Below are 23,906 nucleotides of genomic sequence, written 5' to 3'. Positions count from 1 at the left end.
TGAATTGTGGGTTTCACCGAGTTTACCAACAAGTTCGTTAACGAGTTTACCAACAAGATTATTAACGAGTTTACCAACAAGTTTATCAACGAGTTTACTAAACCCTTTACAAACAGTTAGTAATGAAAAAGAATCTTTTATAAGTGATAGTGAAACGAGTACTTCAAAAAAACCGACAGAAGCATTTTCAAGCAGCATTAAGCAGCTTGATTTATTGGTATCATCAACTTCAAATGGTATTTTATTGCCTTTTTTTTCGGAGAGTCGACAAAGCGAATCAGAAAGATCCACTTCAGTTATGTTTAATTACAGTTCAATAATGGCAATACAGCTGGAAACGAAAAAAATTTATACTTTTATCACCCATACAAAAACACCTATATCTATTCAGAGCAAAATTTTTAATCCAACTAGTACAGAAATTTTTTCTAGTAAATTAGATCAAGATACGTTCAGCTCAATTAATATATCGACACCTACTTTAGCAGATTCTTTTTTATCAATCAATCCATCGACCCATCAGTTTAATAATCAATTTTTTTTAACGCAAATATTTTCCGTTTACAACCAGTCATCAATGCTACAATCAACACTAAAACTTTTGACTACTGATTTTTTCTACGGAAGTAATTATAATTCAGCGGCTAGTGTTTATAGTTCTACGGACTACAATGAAAATCCTGAAACAACATCAAAGTTTAGTTTTAAAACCACAGCTCTTTTGAATTCGTCAGGTTTTCAAGACGTTTTGAAGAGCTCAATTTTATCAACAAGCCCTTCTAAAACTATGATATATGAAACCATAGCTTCAAACAAAACATTGTTATTTAATAGTAGTATTCCGGCTCAACGTATCTCTTATGTAAAACATTCGTTTTCTACGACATTAACAAATCAAACGACAACAAATAATTACTTAAATTTTAACAAGTTTTCTACTACAGTTTTCCAAAGCTTCAATTCAACCAATTTTTCTTTTGTAAAAACTTCTTTAATAAACATAAAAACAACAGAAAATGCTTCATCCGCACCAATAACTACTCCTGTAAATGTTACTAGTCTTTATATATCAAACATCACCTCCGTTTTTATGAACACAAGCTTTATTTTGATGACGCAACAAACAATAGCTATGACACAGCAACCAGCTCTATCAAAGGCATCTATGTTAGAATTTAATGAAAGATTTATAATGCTTGTCTTGGTAATTTGTTCAATGGTCATGGTTATAACTTTAATTGTGTGTTTGTTTTACCAGAGAAGAAGGTATTATTTAATTTTTTTTTTTTTCAAGTTTGTTTTGTTTTATTTATTTATTTTTTTTATTTTTTACTTAAACCATGGTGATCTTTATAACAGGCCATGACAATGTTTTAGTGAAGGTCGGTTTTGCATTTAAATCTTTTAACTTCAGAAAAAAATTTGCGTTTGCGCAATGGGGTACTTTATTAAAATTTTGTGTTTCAACATTTTTTTTAAATCTAGTTTTTTTATTTTTTTGACGCAATGAAGCTAATTGAATTATTTATTTATTTCAACATTTTTTTACATTTTTTTATGGGACGCTTAAATAAAAACCGTATATCTTTGCGAGTACTTTACATCATCTGCTGGATCTTGCTTTAAGGCGAATATCCATTTTTTCTTAAATTCTTTTTTTATTTGCGCTTAATTTCTTGCTTTTCAATAAGATCACTTTTATAATTGAAAAATAATTTTCAATAATTTGCTGCTCAGGACAATTTGGAGGATTTGCTTCCTTGGGAACAAATTCGACACCATTTTGTTCATAACATTCTAAAGACTTCTTGGAGTAGTGATTTGTAGCCAAATCAGGCCAAAATATTGTGGGCATTTCATGTTTTTTAATAAATGGCAAAAGATGTTTCTTTAAGCACTATTTTATAAATAAATCTGCGTTCAAAGTTTTACTTATGTATGGTGTACTTTTTAAGCCATAGGAGCAGATTTTTTGCCAATTAAGGAACTTGGGAGCAAATTTTTCTGTTTGAATATACATGAATTTTTTGGCAACATATCTACCTTTTGAGTGATAAAAATGTTGCTGCCCTGGCAAATGTGAAAAGTCCTTTTTGCAATAGATTTCATTGTCTTCAATTATGCAGAATTTTTCTCGGTTTAAAAGTTTGTATAGCTTTTTTTTGCCTTTATGGAGCGAATGATTGATTTTACTTAATATTTATCTTTAAATCCTTTCTTTTTTCCACTTCAAGCTTTTCTTTTAATAGATTGAGTCTGTTTATATCGCCGCAAAATAAATCCAACTGATGATCGAGAAACACCAGTCCATTTTGAAATGTCAACTTGCGGCAATGAAGGACTTTGAAGAAAATTCCCTAAAACTTTTTTCGATTTAGTATTTGTTTACTCATTTTAATCCGATAACAATGATAACCAGTACTTATTACCATTACAACCAAACAACAACACAGCTTACGTGTGCAAAAAAATTTAAAAAAAACTTTCAAGTAGTTTTTGAGTAATTAACGATTAAAAGGTGCAGAATTTCATTGTGTTCAACCGTTATTAAACTTGACAAAATATGATAGTGTCACACATCAAAACCTACTAAACAATATACTCAAAGTGGATATATTATAAAGGTTAACTTATTGTTAATAATAGCTATTGTTTATAAATATATAATATTAAACTTGAAAAAATTTGATAGTCACACATCAAAGCCTACTTAACAATATACTCAAAGTAGATTTATTATAAAGGTTAACTTATTGAAATATATATATACATATATATATATATATATATATATATATATATATATATATATATATATATATATATATATATATATATATATATATATATATATGTATATATATATATATATATATATATATATATATATATATATATGTGTGTATATATATATATATATATATATATATATATATATATATATATATATATATATATATATATATATATATACGTATATCATGAATATGCCATCAATTTAAGCATGTTTACAAGAAACAAAGATTCAAAGTTCATAGTTAAAAAATCAAAAAATAGACAAGAAGATAACAAAGGCTTTAATATTATAGAAGCCAAATATTCAATAAATTTACCTTTTAATATATCCACTTTGTAAGTCATCTGCATATACTACTCAAGCAGTGAAAGAGGAAACGGTAAATTAAATGCTCTAAAGAACATAAAGAACATTTATTTTTATAGCTTGTAAAAGTAAAGCTGTTCAAATGTATTAATAAATTCAAATTCTATAATTAATTAACTGAACTGTTATTAAAAATAAAACATAATAATAAAAAAAAACGTTCTTGCTAAATTATTTAGTCAAAATATTTGATTTAAATTTGTAATAAAAATGTTTCGTAAATGCTTTGTCACTACTTTGCACAAAGCTCCAAATTAAAAAAACTTGGTTTTCCTAAAACAAAAGGAGAAAGAAAAAAAATGATTGACAGTTATACCAAGAGACAATATGCCAGACAAGAAGGACACAGTTTTTTGTAAAAGACAGTTTACTGTTGAATATACATTTCAACAAAAGATTATGACAAAGAAAGACCTTTTGATCCTCCATCTGTGTTTACGTGTTAAAAACTAAGTTTATTACCTAAACCGTCATGTATTCCTAAAACTACTTTAGGATCAAATGCAGAAACTAAAAATGTTTAAGCTGACGAGTTGCTTTCAAATAAAAACAAATTTATACAAATTGTTTCATGATCAAACATAGAAAAAACAAATATAGAAAACTACAACTTTGATGAAGTTGATAGATTATTTAACACTAAATCAGAGTATCAAGAATTGATTCAACTTTTAGAGTACTCTCATTAAACGAGGTTCTCATTAAACACTGCTTATTTATGAAAACAAAGTATAAATCATTTTACTGTCGAGTCAAATATATGCAGGGCCGTTCCGAGAAGCGCGTGGGGCAAAGGGGAGTTTAAAACCCTAAAAAATATATATTCAAAAATTAGTCGGCAAACTTGGATACTGGAGTCGATAAAATTGAATCTGTTGTTGGCAGTCGGAAAATAATAGCCAACAAAGACCTTTTTTTTTTATACAAATTTTAAGTTGGCAAAAATATTTTCTATAATTTTAAATTTTATTTCGTCTCATTTGCGTTGAACATCTTGAAAACTTGTTTGAAAATTATCAAACTTTTGATTTATGCTTGATATAGATTCTCAAAAATAGAAGATAAAATTGTTTCTTTTTGTAGGTTTAGTATTTCCTTCGTCATAAAAATGGACACAAATTTGTCCGATTTTGTCATTCCAGAAAAATAATTTTACGTAAAAAAAAAAAAAACACTTATTTTTGATTTTGCATAATTCAAATTTGTCAAATTGATTCAAATTTTCTTTTTAAACAAGTTAACTTTTTTTATCTGCCATAAGAGATGGTTATGTTGTATATATAGTTTATAAAAAGATAATTTTTTCCAAGATGTTTAAGACAATTAGCGTACCTAAACATATTTTTTTATTTTAATGGTTTGTGCACCTTTTAAAAAGTGTTTTAAGTAATTGGATGACTGAAAGAGTTTGGAGCTTGAGTTTCTCGTTAATAACGATAAAAAAGTTGCCTAATTATTGCACATCATAGCATTAAATATATAAGATATCTAATGATGATGATGTGCAAATCTAATGATGATGATTAGATATCTAAGGCTATGATGTGCAAACCTAATGATTAAAATTTCTAAACATTTTGGTTTTGCAGCGTTCCCCAAACCAATTAAAAGGCAAAAAAATTTAATTTATCTAAAAGTATTTTGTAAATAAACAAGTCTCTCATCGAAAATGTCATTCTGAGTTAAAAGATGTTGGCAATGTTATTACTTTTTATGTAAGACCTTTTGTTTTATTATGAAGTACTTGCTATTATGAAGATAAAACGACTTTTGAAATTAGACAATAATGGTAATAGTATTGACTTTTTTAATCAGATAATTCTTGCCAAAGATGCGGTGCTTACTTAAACAAAGAAAAATGTTTGGTATTCAATAACTTGAAAGAGATAGAACGCATATTACTTATAGATGTCAAAGTTATATATATATGTATATATATATATATATATATATATATATATATATATATATATATATATATATATATATATATATATATATATATATATATATATATATATTGCCCAAAGTGAAGAAAATTTAGATAGATGGCACTTTTATTATGAGAAAATCACATGTTTTACTGAGGAAATAAATTGTAAAGGAATAATTTTGTCTGGTGATTTTGTACGTCAATAGGTAAGATATATTAATTAACACAGTCCAATAAAAAATTTGAAGAAAAAGAAAGAAAAGAGTAGTACAATTTATTTAAATATTTATTTTATAATTTTTTTTTTTTTTTGGTATGAATTTTTGATGTATAAGTAGGCTCTACTTAATCAATGGGTCAGGTCAAGGTCGATTATCAATGGACCCTGACTCGGATCTAACTTGTATATACGGTTTTGGGGTTTGGATTTACTTAATGGGTCTTGGCCAGGTCTTGGCCCTTTTCCGGTCATGCCGGAAAAAAGCAAAGACAGTGCGCAACGGTGTTGGCTATTAAGTTTATGTGTCATCATGACCGCAAATAGTTAAGGGGTAATTGAAGTGTTTTTCTTTATATTCAATGATAAAAATACTTAAAAGCTAAACCAGTTAGATATAAGTTTAAAAAAAACACAATAATGCGTGAGCATAGGTTATCTATCTGAAGCATCACAAACAATCTGTGTTGTCCTGTGTGTCTTTTTCATAAAACGTAGCTTTTGTTAAACTTTCTTTTATCGTCTTTTTTTAAAAAAACGATAAAGCATTTTTATTTTTATTAGTTATTTAAGTGCTCCGAGAAGACCTAACAGTCTTGTTGCAGAACACGGTGGAAAAGGACTTAACTAGAAATTTCACGTCGGTTTCCTCAATAAATGTCGCAAATATGGTCAAAACAGAAATTTAATCTGGAGTCTTAAAACCTTTTGGTTTTAAGGCTCTAACCACTGTGTCACGGATGCTTAAGTGAACCTCTTGATTCTAAGGCAAGTGCTCTAAGTATTATTTAAAATAGCAGCTAAAGAAAACTTCAGAGAAAGAAAAAAATATTTTCAAAAATAACTTTTTCTTATATTAAATCAAAAAATGATTGTTTAACTTTATACAAATGGCAAGTAAAATCTCAACGATTGGTAAGGGCAAGTTCCGATCCGATAAACAACACCAATTGAGTTCTTTGAACTTTTTTACTTTTTCTAAGAAAGCTTCATTTTTTCTTTTATCAATGAAGTTTGATGAAACTTCATTGATAAAAATTCTTTTTTATCAATGAAACGTTGATGTTTTTCTCTGTATATTAGAAAATTAAAATTGTTTATTAAACTAAAGAAATTTTAAATGAAACTACACATACTATGACTACTAAACTGCAATGGTTTCAAATGCGGTTGATATTATGAATCTATCAGGAACTCTACCATCTGTGCTAAAAACTGACTTAGATACAGCAGTAGAAAATGGAAAGAAAAAAATATCTTGTGCAGGACACTGTATAACTTGAAATCTGACTCCAGCATGTTTCCACCACGTGAGTACATCAATCCTTCTTGTTTTTTAAATTTTTCAATTCTTTTTTTATATACAAAAGAAACAGAAAATATAGAGGGAGTTGAAATACTTTCCTTTAGCACTGGAGCGTTTATTGCGTTCAAAAATTTAGAACTCACTATAAAATTTGTTTAATAGTGCATAATTATTTTCTACCTTCTTTCTATTTGCATCACCATAAATTTCCTTGAGATAGTAACCAACGCTCATTGTTTTATAACGTGGGTCAAGCACGGATGCTATCCATTATTTGTAAATGAATTTAAAAAATATGAATAAAATACTAGTTTGCTGTTAGATTTAATGGCGTAGAGAGGTCTTGTCAAAACGTCTTCTCTTTTCGTCCGCTTAGAACAGGCAGCCGATCTTGAATCTCAGCCGATCTTGAATCTAATCTTGAATCTGATCTCGCTAACAGATTGGAGCTTGCAGTGACTTGTGAATGTTAACTCCAATAAAGCTCAGTTATTTGCTGCAAACAACTATCCCAATACTGTCAACATTCCTATATTACTGAATAGCAACCCTTTCACATTGTCTTCTTCTCTACGTCCTCATGGATTATTGTTTACTACTGATCTATATATCTATTCCGATACATAGAAACCATATATACAATCGATTGCAAAGTTAACAACCAAATTAGTTGCTTTTTGAACAACCAAATATAAAGTATGTGCAAAATATCTAACTTCGTGAAAATATCTCCTTCGCTGTTCCAATAGTTTAGTACTTTTTTAAAAAAATTTTAACCTTTGCGTCATTTGTGGAACAGTTATCTAAAACAATGCACATTATTTTTCTATCAAAGTTCAATTTGTATAACTTCTCAAGAATCGCTTTATATCGTGCTATTGCAGCATGAGGTGCTTCAATAACAATAAAAATTAAGTATATGCTGATTTCTTTTCCAATTATTATCACTTGTTAGGCTAATTCAACATTGTACTTTTGTCAACTAGAGGATATTATTTTTTTATTTATCCCCAAAAATCTTTAAATAATCATTTGTAACAATATCTAAATTAAACCTTTTAAAAAGAGGTTGATGATTTTTACTATTCTCTCTCGAACCACAATGTTTCACAATTAAAAAAGGATATTCATGAAGTATTATCGACAAGTCATTTATGCTTTATTCTTAATTGAATTTAAAACTTTTTAACTCCAACGGTTCAGTCATTTATTACATAATTATTCTGTAAAATGATTTGACCTTTCATTTGGAATCGAAATTGTGAGTATTTAGTCTTCAAATGTTTAATCAAGTGACAAGTTCTACCTGTAGGTTTTGCCAATAAAAAAATGCTAACAATAATTACGTTTTTATTTATGTTGACCATTGAATAAACTTTTCTTATAAGATGCTTAAACTTTTGAGGTGCATTTACTTTTTTTATTATTGGGAATAAATGGTAAACTCAGATGAAAGTGGCTGTTCGATATCAGTAAACGAAAGGATAGCACTTAAGTTTCTTAATTCTAACGTTTCTGTAAAAAATAAAGCCAAATCAAATTAAAATGTAGATTATCTAAAAAAAGGGAATTTTTTAATATTTTCCAACTTACAATACTTATAGTTACTTAAAATTCATAAAATTGTTGTATCATAAAGTTTATAAAATTGTTGTATCATAAAATTTATAAAATCATTGTCTCGTAAAATATCGCTTTTGTTATAACGGTTAGGTTTATATATTTTTGAATATTTTAGTTAGATTACGAAAGTGAAACAACAACGACGTTCACTCAATTAAATTAACTTTATTTAAAAAGCGTTTTTCGTGATTAAAAAATAATATTATTCAAAAGACTTCTTAAGTCAATCATCAGTTTGTAAAAATTTTGTCAATTTTTAATCTGATATGAATCTGAACCAATATATTTCCGAAAGCATCGTTTATTTAACGCCATATATGCTTAATAACAAAAAAGATCAAAAGATTTGTGCAATTCAAAAGTTCTAAATACCATTGGTTAAGAAAAGTTGTTTGATTCTGGTTTTAATGGGTCTGGATGTTATTTAACTCATACTCGACTCGTTTGGTTAACGGGTCTCACAGTTGTGAGTTTTGCGGGCTTCGGGCCCAATATATTACCAATTTAGTTATCGATGGGGTGTAGACCCAGACTAATAATTTGGGTTAGTCTGGGTCTACATCCGATTGACAGCCAGGTCTTTGTAAAATTATAATGCATAAATATTGTCAAGGTCTATTAACTCGGATTTATAAGGGCTCGGTAAACTGGGACATATAGGGAAGCAGCTAAATATATAGGATTTTAACAACACCAGCAAGTAAGCTTAAAAAACTTTAACTTCAAGTGAATTTCAAAAAATGTTTTTCGTGGTGGGGATCAAAGTCCGAACTAATTTTGTCTTTATTAGAATTTTGTATTTGAAAACATAGACCCTACCATTAGACAGTATCTTGTATAAAAATATGTTAATATCAGTAGCGAAAGTTTGATCGACCTTTATTTTACACAGCATTTTGAGCAAAGTTAAGGCTTTGCCATTGTACTTTAGTTAAAAATATTATTACTAAATATAAATTTTATTAAATACTTTATTATATATTTATTAGTATTTTCAACAAAAGCACTTTAAATAGTTATTTTTATAACATTTTTTGTTATGCTATTAACTTTTTTTTTATAATAATTTTTAATAGTTTTTATAATCTGAAAAACACAAAGATAAAATATTAAAATCATATTGTAAACCAGTGTTTTCAAAAATAGGAAGTATTCCCCCCCCCCACCTCCCCAATCCCTTCTTTCCAGAGACTAATTTTGAATTTTTATAAGGCGAATAAAATAGGTAAAGTTATTGTAAGTTTTTATAAAAAATTTTAAAATTATTTTGTTATCATTTTAAGTGCACATAGGAAGTTGATTTTTTTATTTAATATTTCTTCTGATCAAAAATTTCAGGAGCGGAACTCTTAAAACTACAAGTGCCCGGGGGAAAACGACTTTTATATTTTTATGAAAAAAGTAAAAAGGAATGGGAGGGGGGTTAAAAAAAGGTTAGGAACCATTGTTTTAAATATTTAATTTATTACAATATAAAATTATTGTTTACTCATTTTCCCAAACAGTTAATTACTAAAAACTACTTTCTACTGTGAGGTATAAGAAAACTAAATGATCAGTCAACCATTTTGATCGAAATTAAAATTAGCCTAATTTTTGTGGCCTATGTTGAGCTAATATTACTACTATTACTTTTATTACTGTTATATACTTTATCAATCACTGACTTCAAATATGTTAACAAGTAAAAAATACAACAAAAAAAACCGGCGGATAAATACGTTTAATTTGTTTTTTTGTATACAGTTTCCTATTACTTGATTATTTATTTATATAGTTTTTATTTACTCGGAAACAAAAAATGATCTCATAACATTTCTTTCAAGTTTATCGTGTCTTTGCCTTACTATTTTTTTTTTTTTTTACAAAGATACACTAGATCATGCGTTAGCATAAGATCAAATATATATATATATATATATATATATATATATATATATATATATATATATATATATATATATATATATATATATATATATATATATATATATATATATATAATGTTAGTGTATTCTACAAGCAGAGTGCTCAATGCTTTTAAAGAACAGAGCAATAATAAATTAGTAAAAATACTTATCTAATCTTTAGTTTTCTTCAACATTACAATGGAGAAACATAATGTTGAAGAAAACAAAAAATTAGATAAGTGTTTTTACTAATTTATATATATATATATATATATATATATATATATATATATATATATATATATATATATATATATATATATATATATTGTAATAAAAATTACATTAATAATATAATTTTAAAGTATAATATAATGCAATATAGAGTACAATTTATAATAAATTGCGTCTTCATCACACCACAAAAAAGCAGGTTTTACACCTACAAATATAATCTTGGTATTTCGTATATAATATGTCTTATTTATAAAATATCTTTCAAGCTGTTTTGTTTATATTAAAATAATCGTTTAAATTTTGTATACTATAAAAGATTCAAATAATACATCGTCATAAAATTAGTTGAACATTCCAATGTCCAATAACGTCTCACTACTTATGTTTAGTCAACACTCAATACATGATGGTACGGGACAAAAGTTTCTGTGAAAGATGTTTTTGAAAACACCCAAATATTAGATGCTAGAAAGATATTTAACAGCTTTTTTGTGTGAATCTTTTTCGAGGTGAAACTAAATTAAATATTTTTTTCATTTTATTTAATTTAATTTACAGTCCTTTTTAACTTTAACTTTTAAAGTTTAACTTTTAAACATAAAACTAACCTTTAATGTACGTTCCAATCATGGTGTGTTACCATTGGCGGATTAAGAATTTTCGGGATCTTGGAAAACTTTAAAGCTGGAAGCCCTTTTCCATCTCATTATTCAAAGATTTTATTTCAAGAGTTTCTTTTTAAAAGACTATTTTATTTTAAATTGGTGCCCCCGAAACTGCAGCTCCAGGGCTAAAGCCGCCCTAGCCCCCTTTAATTCAGCAACTGTATATTACATCTTAAAAGATTTTTTTTATAACAACGTCAGAATTTCAAAATGCTTTATTTTTTAATTAATTTGTTTAAAAAATATTTATTAGAAATTTTTTATTATATTAAAATACTTGCCTAATTAAAAAACATAAACAATTTGTGTTACGTCAGTATAAATTAGAGAAAATAAATGTTTAGTTATTATTTTTTTAGTTTAAGACGTTAATATTTTTACGTCACTGACATTTTGAGATATTATGCATATCAACGCAGTATAACGGCATTTCTTAGTATCAGCATTTTAAAAAAAAGTAAATAATTGAGATATTCCGGTATTCTTTTTATTTTTAATGAACATGTTTTAATTTTGTAGAGTATACCGCAAACTTAAACGTCACGAAGCACAAATAGAAGATCTAAAAATATTACTTTTGTTAAAACAAAGAACAGCGTCGCACCATGAAACTTCACATACAGAAAATCCATACGTCACTCATGAAACTAATTTAAGACTACTTGACACTCCAGGAGGAGAGTACGTAGGTTTTGTAAACGAAATGTTTCAAATTGAAGAAAAATTGCCTTCGCCAATATCAACTCCATCAAGAAACAAAAGACCTTCAGTAGGTCCTTTGGCTGCTCCATATTATGTTGAAAATCAAGATAAACGTAGACGAACAGGCGCTTCGTTTTTGCTTCCTCCTCCAATGAATAGACTGGGATCTCCTATTATGGCAAGAGTGGAAGAAAATGCAGAAGATAACAACATTAAAAGTGTTATACCAATGAATATAATAAAAAATAAGACATCTTTAAACACAATTCAGGAACCGCCGACACTATGTTTAACATCATCTTTTCCTCCGCTCCCACCACCGCCTCCACCACCACCTCCTCCTCCACCACCACCTCCACTTGTTTCTGCTTTATCATCAGCTCCACGGGGGATTCCAAAAATTCAAATAACATCTCCTGAGTCAAATCAAATTACAGCAAACAATCAAAAATCGCCAATTGACTCTCTTCTTGATGAGTATCGCTCTAAATTTGCTGAGCGTAATCGGAGACTTCAAAGTTTAGAAACGATACATTAATACTTTTATCTTAAAAATAAAAATGTAATGCATACAACTTTAAAAGTTTGTTGTATATTCGTATTAATAATACAATACAGTTATTTATATATAATGTAATATGCTATTATAATTAAAATATATGTATATTTTTGCAATAAAAAAACTCCTAAAATGTTTTTTCAATATGAATAGTTTTTTTTTATTTTTTTATATATTTTAATACAATCATTTTTGTAATAAAATTTTGTAAAAGGATGGGTTGGGTTCAAAATTACAGTCATGACAGCCAACAACTGACTTACAATATTTTATTTTTTAAGCAAGTTTTGTATAGGCTATATATACATAGGTTTTGACAGGTGTTCTCCTTGAGTAGAATAGTGTATTAAACTACAAAACAGTCAATCATATCATAATAAAAACATGGCAGCAAAAATTAATATTTCAAACTAAATGTGTTTAAAAACTGGGAACAAAAACTTATTTTATCAAGACATTATATAGTACGATCTCTTTATTAAACGAAGGAAATTTGTTAACCCTAGGTATACAGAGCTTTATATTCTATTTTGAAGGTGTTTACTAATATATCATTCGTAAAGGTGTATACGTATACCTGCACGTAAGTATTAAAATCCGTATTTCTTAATCTTATTCCAGCGGCTTCGTAAATATGACGTTTTTTATTTAAAGATTTAAAACTATATCCAATAATTGGTACTAAAAAACATTGACTTTTTTTGTATTTCTAAATTTAACTCCTCTAAAACTGATATTAATTTAAGATTGGTTTTGGGTTCAAGTTCATTTTCAACATAAATACATAAATTTTTCGCACCTTCGTCAATATTACTTTGTTGTGGAGTTACAGTTAATGGAAATATTTATTTCACTTGTTTAGCCGTACCTTAGTATGACTAAACTAGTCAGACCGTTTGCTAATTCGTGCTATTTTTTATCTCTTTAAAAAAAATTAGCTTAACTAGAATTTTTACTTCGAATCGCGCATAAGTGTGTGCAATTTGGGTGACCTTACTTTAAAATTTCAAAACCGGGACACAATAGGAGTAAAAAAAGAGGAAAAAAATCCGGCAAATCTGTCTAAATTAGTTGATCAGATTTAATGGGTTTTAATAGAAACATTGTTTACAGTAACTCGTTACGGTAACTTAACCAATATGGTAATTAATGCGTTGTTATTTAAAAATTAAAAATCATTTTTTAATTTCTTTTTTCAAAAACATTATTTGTTTCAAAACCAATACAATGGAGTGTCCCAATGACCTTTCTAAAATCAGGACAATCTTGGAAAAACGGGACAACTGATCACTCTATATACAATTGAATACCTTTGTAACATATATAATTCAACTATACATTTTAACAGTTAACTTTGATTTGGCTAAGCTTCGATTAAATTTAATTTGGTAGGATAAAATGTCGAAGACTGTTAAAAGAAACCAAATTACAAGTTTAACTAAAAAAAAATACAACATACTAAAAGAAGTTGACATCTGAAAAGCATCAGCATCGATATCAAAGAACTAAAACATAAAAAAAATCTTCTGCAAAAAGATTTAGAATCCTCCCTACATAAGGATTAAGACAAAGCATATTATATTTGACTTTTAAACGTCCGACACCAAAGCATTAAATACTAACTTATAAATTTATCCAAAAAAAATCATTTTGATTCTTATGGCTGAAAAATTTTTTTGCTTATTGATTTTAGTAGTGTTTGTTTTTAGGTAAGAGACCTAAAAAAGAAAATTTATGTTTATAAATATAAATTTTCTTTTAGGTAAGAGATTTATTTTTCCTAGCGAGATTTATAATGATTGTTCATTGTATTGGTTTAAAAAGGTTTTAACTGATCTCTTGGTAGTTTTGAGTTGATGTCGATAGTTATTATGTTCCTGCCACAAAAATTTAATAACATGTCTTCATAGTTTTTTTTTTCCCATGATAACATAAGCATAAACAATTAGCATCACTATTTTTTAATAAAAAATGTTTGGCTCTTTATAAAAAAATAAATATAAACAGAATGCAGTAAGAACCTTGTTTTTCGAATAGTGATATCTTTATTATGACAAGATTCTAACTACTGTTATAACGGTAATTACCGTATATTATAGTTACAAAGCTTAAAAGTTTTTCTTTATAACATTAAATTTTATTGGTACATTTTAAAACCATCACATTATGTTCAAGACTCTAAAGCTTTATATAGCATCCGTTTATTTTATAGATGAAGAACACCTTGGTAGTAATTTCGATTCTATGGAGACATGAATGCAGCATTAATGCCGTAATTTTTTAGGTCTTCAAGTTCCCTTGTGCAAGTTTGATTCTTTGGCTATATATAAAAAATAGTTAAATTTGATGACCTAGCTTTCTTTCTGATTTTTCTTTAAACTTGATATAAGCGCAGTTCATAGATTCATTTCAGTCGTAGCTAGATTTAAAATGCGTGATTAGATTTAAAATTACGCGTTATATATAAAATTTGGCACAGCAATGTTAGAAAAAGCATATAACTTCTAAATAGTAGTTAAATAGCTAGCTAAATAGCTTCTCTGTTACTGAATAGTCCTTGAAGTCTTGTGTTAATTTAAATGTCGCGATAAGAATTTTGTAGGATTCTTATATATTACAATATAATACGCCTTTCCTCGTAAGCTTTTCAATTTCACTATGCGCATTTTCAACTTTTAGAACAATTGAATGACCTGAAATGGGGTATTTTGCAGTGATTGAGTTAATGCTAGAATTGTCTCTTAAAAAATGTACCAGGATCCGAAACTATACCGCTCCAATTTTAAGGGACGCAAGATTCAGAACAAATAGCGATGTTGCTTAAGTTGTTTTCCTCTGCCACAACATTTTTTAAAAAAAGCACTAGCAAGATCGTTTCTTGCTCTGTCTCCCCTCCCCTTCCTCCCATTGGTTTAGTCCACTATACACAGTACACATTTTTTGTTTGTTAAATAATAAGCTGTCAAATTATATAGAGATTCTCAAAGAGAACTAGTTTCTGCATGCAGAGACAAAATTACATTTTGAAGATCTAAAGGTAAAACAGAATTATTTTTTTTCCTTATTTCCTTCACCACGTGTATCTCTCATTTCATTTTTGCTCGTCAATTTTTTTAATTTAAGTTAAACATAATGGTACTTTATATATTTTATTTAAATTAGACTGTATTTATTTTAAATTAATTCTAATTTATGGATCTACTTGAGGAAGAAAGAGTGTGATTGAACACCTCAAACTGTAACGTCATAGAAGAGGACACTAATTTCAATAATTTCAATAATTTCACTAATTTCAATAATTTCACTAATTTCACTAATTTCAATAATTTCAATAATTTCAATAATTTCAATAATTTCAATAATTTCAATAATGCTTAATCTTAAAATAAAAAGTTTGATAAAAATAACATTTTATTTTTTAAAAAAGCTTTAAAAAAGTTCAATTTTAACAACATTCGGTAAATTTTGATTGGAGTAAAAAAGCCTATATATGCAGGAAAAAAAAAAGAAAAAAAGAAAAAAAAAAGTTATTAGTTGTATACAGTGATTGATGGCTTGTCTAAATAATGGCAGTCATCACAAAATTAAAAACATTTTAAAAAATATTTACTTATTTTATTGTTGATGGCAAGAGTTCAAATTAAGCAACTTAACTACCTATTTGACTTTTGTTAATCAAATCAAAAAACTCTTCTTAGAATGTCAATTATGACGACAAAGTAAAATATATTTAAAAAAAGTGTTGGACTGAATGTTTCACAAAATACAAAGACATTAGCCAGTAAATGCTTCAGAAGCTAAGAACTTTTTTCTAAATCCTTAACAAAAACAAAAAATAATTTACAAAATACAGCGTTACGGAGTTAAATGGCTTTGTTTATTATAAAAATTTAACTTCGACGTTACCGAGTTACATTTTTTTAATTATAAAATTTAATAAATTAGTTTGTTATTATATAAAAACATAGTATAAATTGCTTATAATTGTTTTTTTTGTGTGAGTGTGTGAGTTTATTAAGGTGCTCCCAGAAGTCTTTATGGTCTTATTATGACCCAGAACTCCAACTAGTGCGCATGGCTTCAAAATATATTTATATTCTTCAAATATCTTGTTAAATTTCCATGCAATTGCGAAAATCTTTCCATTACTTGACATCAAAAAATTGACCATTTTTATACTGAGGTTCAGATGATCATTTCATACCACGGAACAAAGTGCGTACAAGAGCAATGTAACAATACATGTTTCTGTGTGGTTTACCACACAGAATTTCACAAAAAAAATCAACTTCGGGTGTACGTATGTTGCTTGAGTTTTAAGGAATATTCACAGCTTAGAGTACATATGTTTTTTAGGAACATTCACAGTGAAGATTACATACATTTACTGATTTTTTAGGAATATTCGCAGCGGAGAATACATACATTTACTGATTTTCTAGTAACATTAATAGTGGAGAGTGCATACATTTACTGATTTTTTAAGAACATTCACAAGATTCTAATTATATTCCTCTAGACAAAAAATTTAAGAGAAAATATGAGAACACCACTGTGGCAACTAAGTAATTAAGAAATCAGCAAATACAAGTCAAAACTAAATATTAAGAAATCAGCAGGAGTTTGCAAAAATTTATCTGAATGTGGTGTCAATGTACAAGCCCCATCTAAATCTGGGAATTATAGAGCTACAATGTCAGCAGCTCAAAAAATGGAAAAGCACATGGTAAGTAATTTAAAAAATGAGAGTTGGGTGTTGCATTTTGACTATAAAAGAATGTCAGAGCAGGAGTATCAAATGTTGGTTTTAAAAAGTGTAAAAAAGGAATTGAAACTAGCCATTTTAAAATTAGATGATGGGAAGCCTATTTATTTACAGTGGAATAGTTGAAGTGTTGGATAAATTTCAACTATGGAGTAGTATTAAAGTTATAATATCTGATACTACAAGTGTAAATACTAGGAGTAGAAATGGAGTTGTAATTCAACTGCAAAGAGAATTTGAAAGAAAAAATCTTGAACCCTTTCAATTTATTAGTCGTGAGCATCATGTGTTGGACACAATTTTGAAACATACTAGGAATAAAATTCTTAACGAAGGATTGTCAAAATCGCCAGAATTACATTACAAATTTACTGAAAACTTGCGAAAAAATTATGAAAATTGGAAGTCAAGCTTCAAGCAAGGTGAACAACTATAAACAAAAGTTTATAGCTGGAAAGCTATAAACTTTTGAAGTTTATAGCTTTCCAGCTATAAACTTCAAAAGTCTCCCATCGTTGCACAATGCCAGATGAAATTCAAGAACAATCTATGCCCTTCTGGCTTTTATTTTAACTGAATCGGATAATAATCAATTGCGCTAGATTTGCGTCTTCATTGCATCAACTTGGCCTGATATATGGTTTTCTGACATGTAATACTCAGAACATGATTTTAAAATTTTAGAACAAGCAATAACTTCAACTTTAGCCATGAAGACCTTAAAAAGATTTTGGAAGACAAGGAATTCAGAGATCCAATATTTGTGATGAAAGAGCCATAAAAGTTATGCAAGAAATTCATGCTAGAGATATAGACAAAATGAACTACGGATTTATTCTGCAAAACAACTTTTAAGTTGTATCTTGTTTGACTGAAAGTTATTTTGTCAAAATAAGTTGTTATTTATCTGCTAATTTGTCAATTTTTATGTATTTCTCAAACAAAAACATATTTTTCTAATTACGGAGAACGTTTTCGTAACTTGAGTCAATAGAACTTTTAAAATCGGTAAGCTAATGTAGAATGTCATATTTTGGCACTATACCCAAGTGTAGTTGTGAAAAAGTCAACCCCTAATATATATATATATATATATATATATATATATATATATATATATATATATATATATATATATATATATATATATATATATATATATATATATATATATATATATATATATATATATATATATATATATATATATATATATATATATATATAGCTAAAGCTAAATGATAAAAAATAGTTTTTATATAATACACTTTCGGTATTTTTTTATAATTGAATTGCTTAAATCATCTACCAAATTTTATTTTTTTAATTTTATTTAGGTGCTCTAAGAAGTCGTTACGGTCTTATCACAGAGCACCGCTAATGAGCATTTAATCGGAAGTTCACGCCTTCATCCAAATCGTTGTAGCAAAACTTTCCCAGAGGTGGGGCTTGAACTACGGTTCTTCTGTTTCTGAGGCAAACGCGCTACCACTGCGCTACGGCTGCTTAGAATAATAATCAAATAAAATTTACAATTTAATAAAAATATTGATCTGCAGTGGTTTGTATCATTATTAAATATTGTGTAACATGTAAAATTGAAACAAAGTTTATCAATTATAAATGATAATCGGATATCATTTATATATAGTTCATCATCATCTTCTTGAAACACCTACAAATAAACAAAATGGATTATACAAAAACTTTGCAGTAGAATCATTTTTGCAGTAAAATCAGTTTTTCCATATTCTTTCTACAACACAAAAAAATATAATGCTAGTAATGTGACTACAACAACTATACGTTCTTAAGCCAGAAAAACACCCACATTCCCAAAACAATACTGATTCTGGACTCTCGATGTTTGACGAATATTTAATAAATAGTCTATCCTTGGTAGCGTTTCAATGGCTTGACTGAACTGCAGCAGAAGTCATATCATAATTTTGAGTTTGTTAAAAATTTTTATCAATTAAAATAGTATATTTTCCAATTTTATTTTAATGTTCTGCTAGATAACTGTAACTTTGCTTTATCTGATGGCTATGAAATGCGATTTATTTTTAAATACCCTCCATAGAAAACTACCCTCCATAGAAAACTTTGGAAAATCATTTATATCTAATGCACCAATTGGTTCAAATTGCTTTTTACTTTTACTTTTTGTATTCAAAGTGTATGATTCCAACTCATTTTTTACATTGTCTTTATTTATCGGATATATACTTTAAATAAAAATAGTTAATCAGGAAGAAGCTACTTTAACATCAGTCATTATATAAGGAAGCATTGTATTTCTTATTTTTTCCAAAAAATCAAAAAACTGTTTAAATGTACCATTAACAGCCTCAACAATCCATCTACCTTTTAGTAACAAACATAGTATGGTTAGCTTGAAAACTATTAAACTGACTTTTTGAACATGTTGACAACTTGGTAAATACTTTATATGTAGTTTTCAATTCATCAATGATATCTCTAAAATCTCTAAAACTAATAAATCCTTGGACTGGACTAGTTCTCTTAAATCACTTTTTATTTTTATTTCTTAATATAGTTGCGTCATTAATAGTTGCAGCAAAAGGTCCATAAGCATCAATATTAAAACCATTATCAGTGCGTACTACAAAAGGCTTAATTATATGTCTCTCTTTTTGGCCCACTATACAGGTTTTGTTGTAAAGAAATATGTGAACTTTTTTCACAGAACAAATAAGTACCATCGGATATAATTGCTAACTGTTCGTCTTTTAAGTCAAACAAATTGTTGGTCATACCTGTGCTATTTAACCACCAATCATTTTGTGATTGTGATTTCTCTCCTAAATTTTTGTTAAAAAAAGTTGGCATTAAGTGAGGCTCTTATCTGATGGCAATATTTCTAAACTTTTAACGGATATGAAAAAACAAAATAACAACCAATTAAATTTTGATCAAGACCAGTCTTTAACCAAAAGAGATAAACTGCAAAAGCTTGTTCTTTCGATCGATTGAATGTGTTTTTTATTGTTTTTAAAGCACTTACCAAATATAGAAATTCATCTTTGGTAAAATCTTTATTTTGGAAACAAAACTCAGTTGTTACGTTATTTATGTCACTAAATTTTGCAAACATAGATGCTGTTTTTAAATCTCTAGATGAAAAACTTTTAAATAAATCTTGTATCATTGTTTTATTTATGTTTACAGAGTTTTTTATAATTGATATATTATCTATATAATTATTTTTAAGCCACTTACTATCTATCAAATGAAATTGACAACACAGACTCTTAATTGGTATAAATATTTTTGTTTTAATAAAAACATCTATTACCCCTTTATTTGTTATTTTGAAAAATGGAGTTGAATTAGTCTCACATTTTCAAATAAAACTGATACAATGTGAATTTGCAATTCTATCAATTTCTACGTTGATTGTATTTTCTAAAATAATCACTGTCATTGTTGTCATCAACTTAATCGTACTCTTTAGAATCATTATCAATACTAGTAGAATTGAAGTCTTCATAATTTTCAAGAACAATGTAAGGATTTCATTGATCATTGAAATATCTTCAAAGAGTGTATTGTTAGAAGTAAGACTTTTATGATTTGCATGAAGCAAAATAACAATTTTATTCAAAGATTTTAAATTTTTTAGCCATGATTTGATCCTGTATAAGATTTCATCGATCTCCTTTAAAATAATCAAAAACTTTCTATATCATATTTTCATTTTTAATTTCAATAAAGTTTTTAGAACCTCTCGTTTGACAAACACAACAATATCTATTTCATAGATTATTTAATACCATTGTGTAATATTATTATCTTATTATTTTCGATGTTAGTAATTTAAATAGGAGACAATATTTAATTATGTAACAGAGCTTTAGTTTTTTGATTATTAATTTGTTAATTGATTATTTTACAAAAATAATACGTCAAATTAACATATTTCCAATACCTTTTTCATTTTTTTGTGAAAAAAAAATTGAAACGATTTCTTAAAAATTTATCTTTTTTTGTTTGGGGGAGGGGAGAAAGTTTAAAATTGTTTTTAAGTTGTAAAGTGTAGTTTTATATTGTTTTCAAACATCCTTGAACGTAAATACGTGTTTTGAAAAAAAAAAAAAAATGTATGTAAGCTGGACTCCTTTAAAAAGCCTAAAACATTGGTTTTATACAAAATAATTTGTAAATTCTTTAAAATTGCTGACATTAAACAATTTGTAAATGCTTTTTCTTTTAACCGATTATTTAACACATTTTGGAGTGTCGTTTTAAAAATTCTAAATCAACTTTTTTAAACATCAAGGCTACATATGAACAAAAATCAACAACACAATAATAAAGAACTATAGCTACTTTTTATTAAAAAATTCAAACATTACCGTAACAATGTTTTATTTTTTTTTAAAAAAGTTAAAATTAATATAGTTCAATACAAATGATACATTTATTCAATGTAAAAAAATTAAAACATAAAAAAGCCTAAATTTTTTAAATTCTTGCTTTTATTGCAACCGGCTTGAAATCAACTTCAATTTCAAAGTCATTTCATTCATGGTCTAAGAGGACCCACGGTGTTCTGGCTCCTCTTAGACCATGAATAATTGAATAATTTCGAGCGTAGTATCTCGAAAGATAACTCGGTTCTTATTGACGTCATTACGATCGAGTACATTTTTTTTTTGTTTTTCAGCTAGCTTTTTTTTCCAGTCTTTTAACAAATTTATGACATTCCGTACCCATTCTACAACTTTTACGCAAATTAAAGGTGTCATTACTGCCATGTTCTACTTCACCGTATTTCTTTTTTTTTTCTTTTTTCTTTGTGTGTGTGTTTTTTGAATATTTATTTATTTATTTAGATTTTTGTTAGTCATGGAACTGATATGCGTACCTCTTACGTCCAAAAATGCAATCTGACCATTACTTTTAATTGCTGAACGGAAATGAAAATTCTCTTATCAAGAGGCGGTTCCGATGGAACTTTTATGCACAATCTGTTAAGCATAGTTGCGGTTCTGATGGAACTTTTATGCACACTCTGTTAAGCAATGTGATGAATAAACTTCTAATTTTATCGCGGCGTTTTGAAATGAAGCCACTTTTTTTATATGACAAAGCATGAGTTACATTAAATGTTTCTCCACATTTACAATTGCGAGGAATATATTTTTTAAATTAAAATTATATTGTAAGCGTCATATTAAATACTTCCTCGTTTAAAACAAAACCGTGCTTTTCTAGCGGTAAGGCGTTTAATCAAGTACTAAATATATTTTTAAGATCTTTTAGCACAATTTCAGTAGAGCTTTTATTTTTAAAACTGTCTTGATCTAAAATTTATTTTACGTGGGTTTTTGTTAATTTCGTAAATAATAAAAACTGACAATGCGCATCATCAATTAGTATAGGCAGGGGAGAGTGGGGTGAAATGGGACAAAATTTTTTGTTTGCGTGCTTTGCTTTATATTTTTCAAAAACCATACAAATTGGGTTAAAATTATTTTCCACTGAATTGACTTGGGATATTATTGCAAAACCCATTACTTAATCATTGAATTTAGTTCAAGGAATTGGTTTTTTAAAGTGACACTGTTTGTCCCACGTCACCCCGTGTCGGGGTTAGAGTGAAATGGGACAAGTTAGAAACATATAATATTAAGCATTGTTTTATTCTATCTATTTTACTCCTTATATAACATACGAATACACAAATTATATTTATGTTTAAGCAAATTAAGATGTCATTCTAAAAGGTCGCTTGATGTTTAAATTGAGTCTAAATTACGTTGATGTCTCAGGGGGTAACTTTTTTGTTTCTTCTTATCTTTATCTTCCTTTTTTCTTTTTTCACAACCTGATAAACTTGTATTTAAAACTATTTTGAATGTTTTGGGAAGTAAAGGCTTTCGCATAAGCTAATCCTAAATTTTCAAAAATGTCATATATTACCATAGGAGTATTTGGATGTGCCTTTAACCATGAGTCACGCGCTGAACTGTAAAATTTCTTTGATGGACCAAATACTAACTTGTCAAGTGGTTGGAATTTGTGGCTCTACTGGGGTGGCATTGTCATGAGTATTACATTACTTTCTTAAGCTTTATCCACAATTCAATTGATATATGACTTTTGTGGTTGTCCATTATTGAAAGTAATAGATGATCCATGCTAGGATGTTCATATCCAACAAAATGATCAAACCATTTTAAAAAATTTCTGTCAAAAAAAATTATTCACCGACTAGGATTAGCATCACCTTTGGTACTTGTTGGTGCATCTTTAAGCATGTGGCTACGAAAGTGGACACAAGGAAGTATCAAAAACGGTGGACTAAAATTTCCAAAGGCATTTATACAACCCACCATTGTAACTAGGATTTCCCTCTCAGCAGAAAATACCTGTTTGACTGAGACTGGTAGCTTCTGGTAAAATAAATAAATTTTGTACGATTAAGAATAAGTATAACCATTCAGTTCCAGTTTTTTGCTCTTTTTCCAGTTTTCTAGTATTTTACAGTCGTTTTTAGATGTATTTTGATATACAGCTTGCTTTGTTTCTCTAACATTAAGTCCATTATGCATATTCGATGTTTAACGAAGATATATTGAAAGTTCATCTTCTTGTGCCTTATTAATAATATGCTTAAGTTGTTCATTAAAATAGATGTTACTGTAAGAAGTTTCTATGTTAACCTTTACGCTATAAACTTGATTTTGAAACTTTATACTTTTGTGCTGCTGCTCATATTGATAAGCTCCCAGATTCGACAGCCATCACAGCGGTTTTTATTGTATGAGCATCAGGCTTTAGCCGACTTGTCACTCGT

The 23,906-nt window shown here is 27.7% G+C and overlaps 1 protein-coding gene across 1 annotated transcript in view; it reads left to right on the top strand.

Annotated features, from left to right (window-relative positions):
- Positions 1 to 12,459, top strand: part of LOC105849088 (uncharacterized) — a 34,995-nt gene extending 22,536 nt beyond the window's left edge. The window contains exons 5-6 of the mRNA XM_065818922.1: positions 1 to 1,266; positions 11,574 to 12,459. The exon at positions 1 to 1,266 is cut by the window's left edge and continues 28 nt beyond it. Coding sequence (XP_065674994.1) covers positions 1 to 1,266; positions 11,574 to 12,294 — 1,987 coding nt within the window. The 3' untranslated portion in view covers positions 12,295 to 12,459. The remainder of the gene's footprint in view (positions 1,267 to 11,573) is intronic.
- The last annotated feature ends 11,447 nt before the right edge of the window (positions 12,460 to 23,906 follow it).

Source organism: Hydra vulgaris, chromosome 15 (genome assembly GCF_038396675.1).
Source record: "Hydra vulgaris chromosome 15, alternate assembly HydraT2T_AEP".
Taxonomy (NCBI): Eukaryota; Metazoa; Cnidaria; class Hydrozoa; order Anthoathecata; family Hydridae; genus Hydra; species Hydra vulgaris.
Note: the sequence above shows the minus strand (reverse complement) of the source record. Positions and strands in the feature narration are given on the sequence as shown.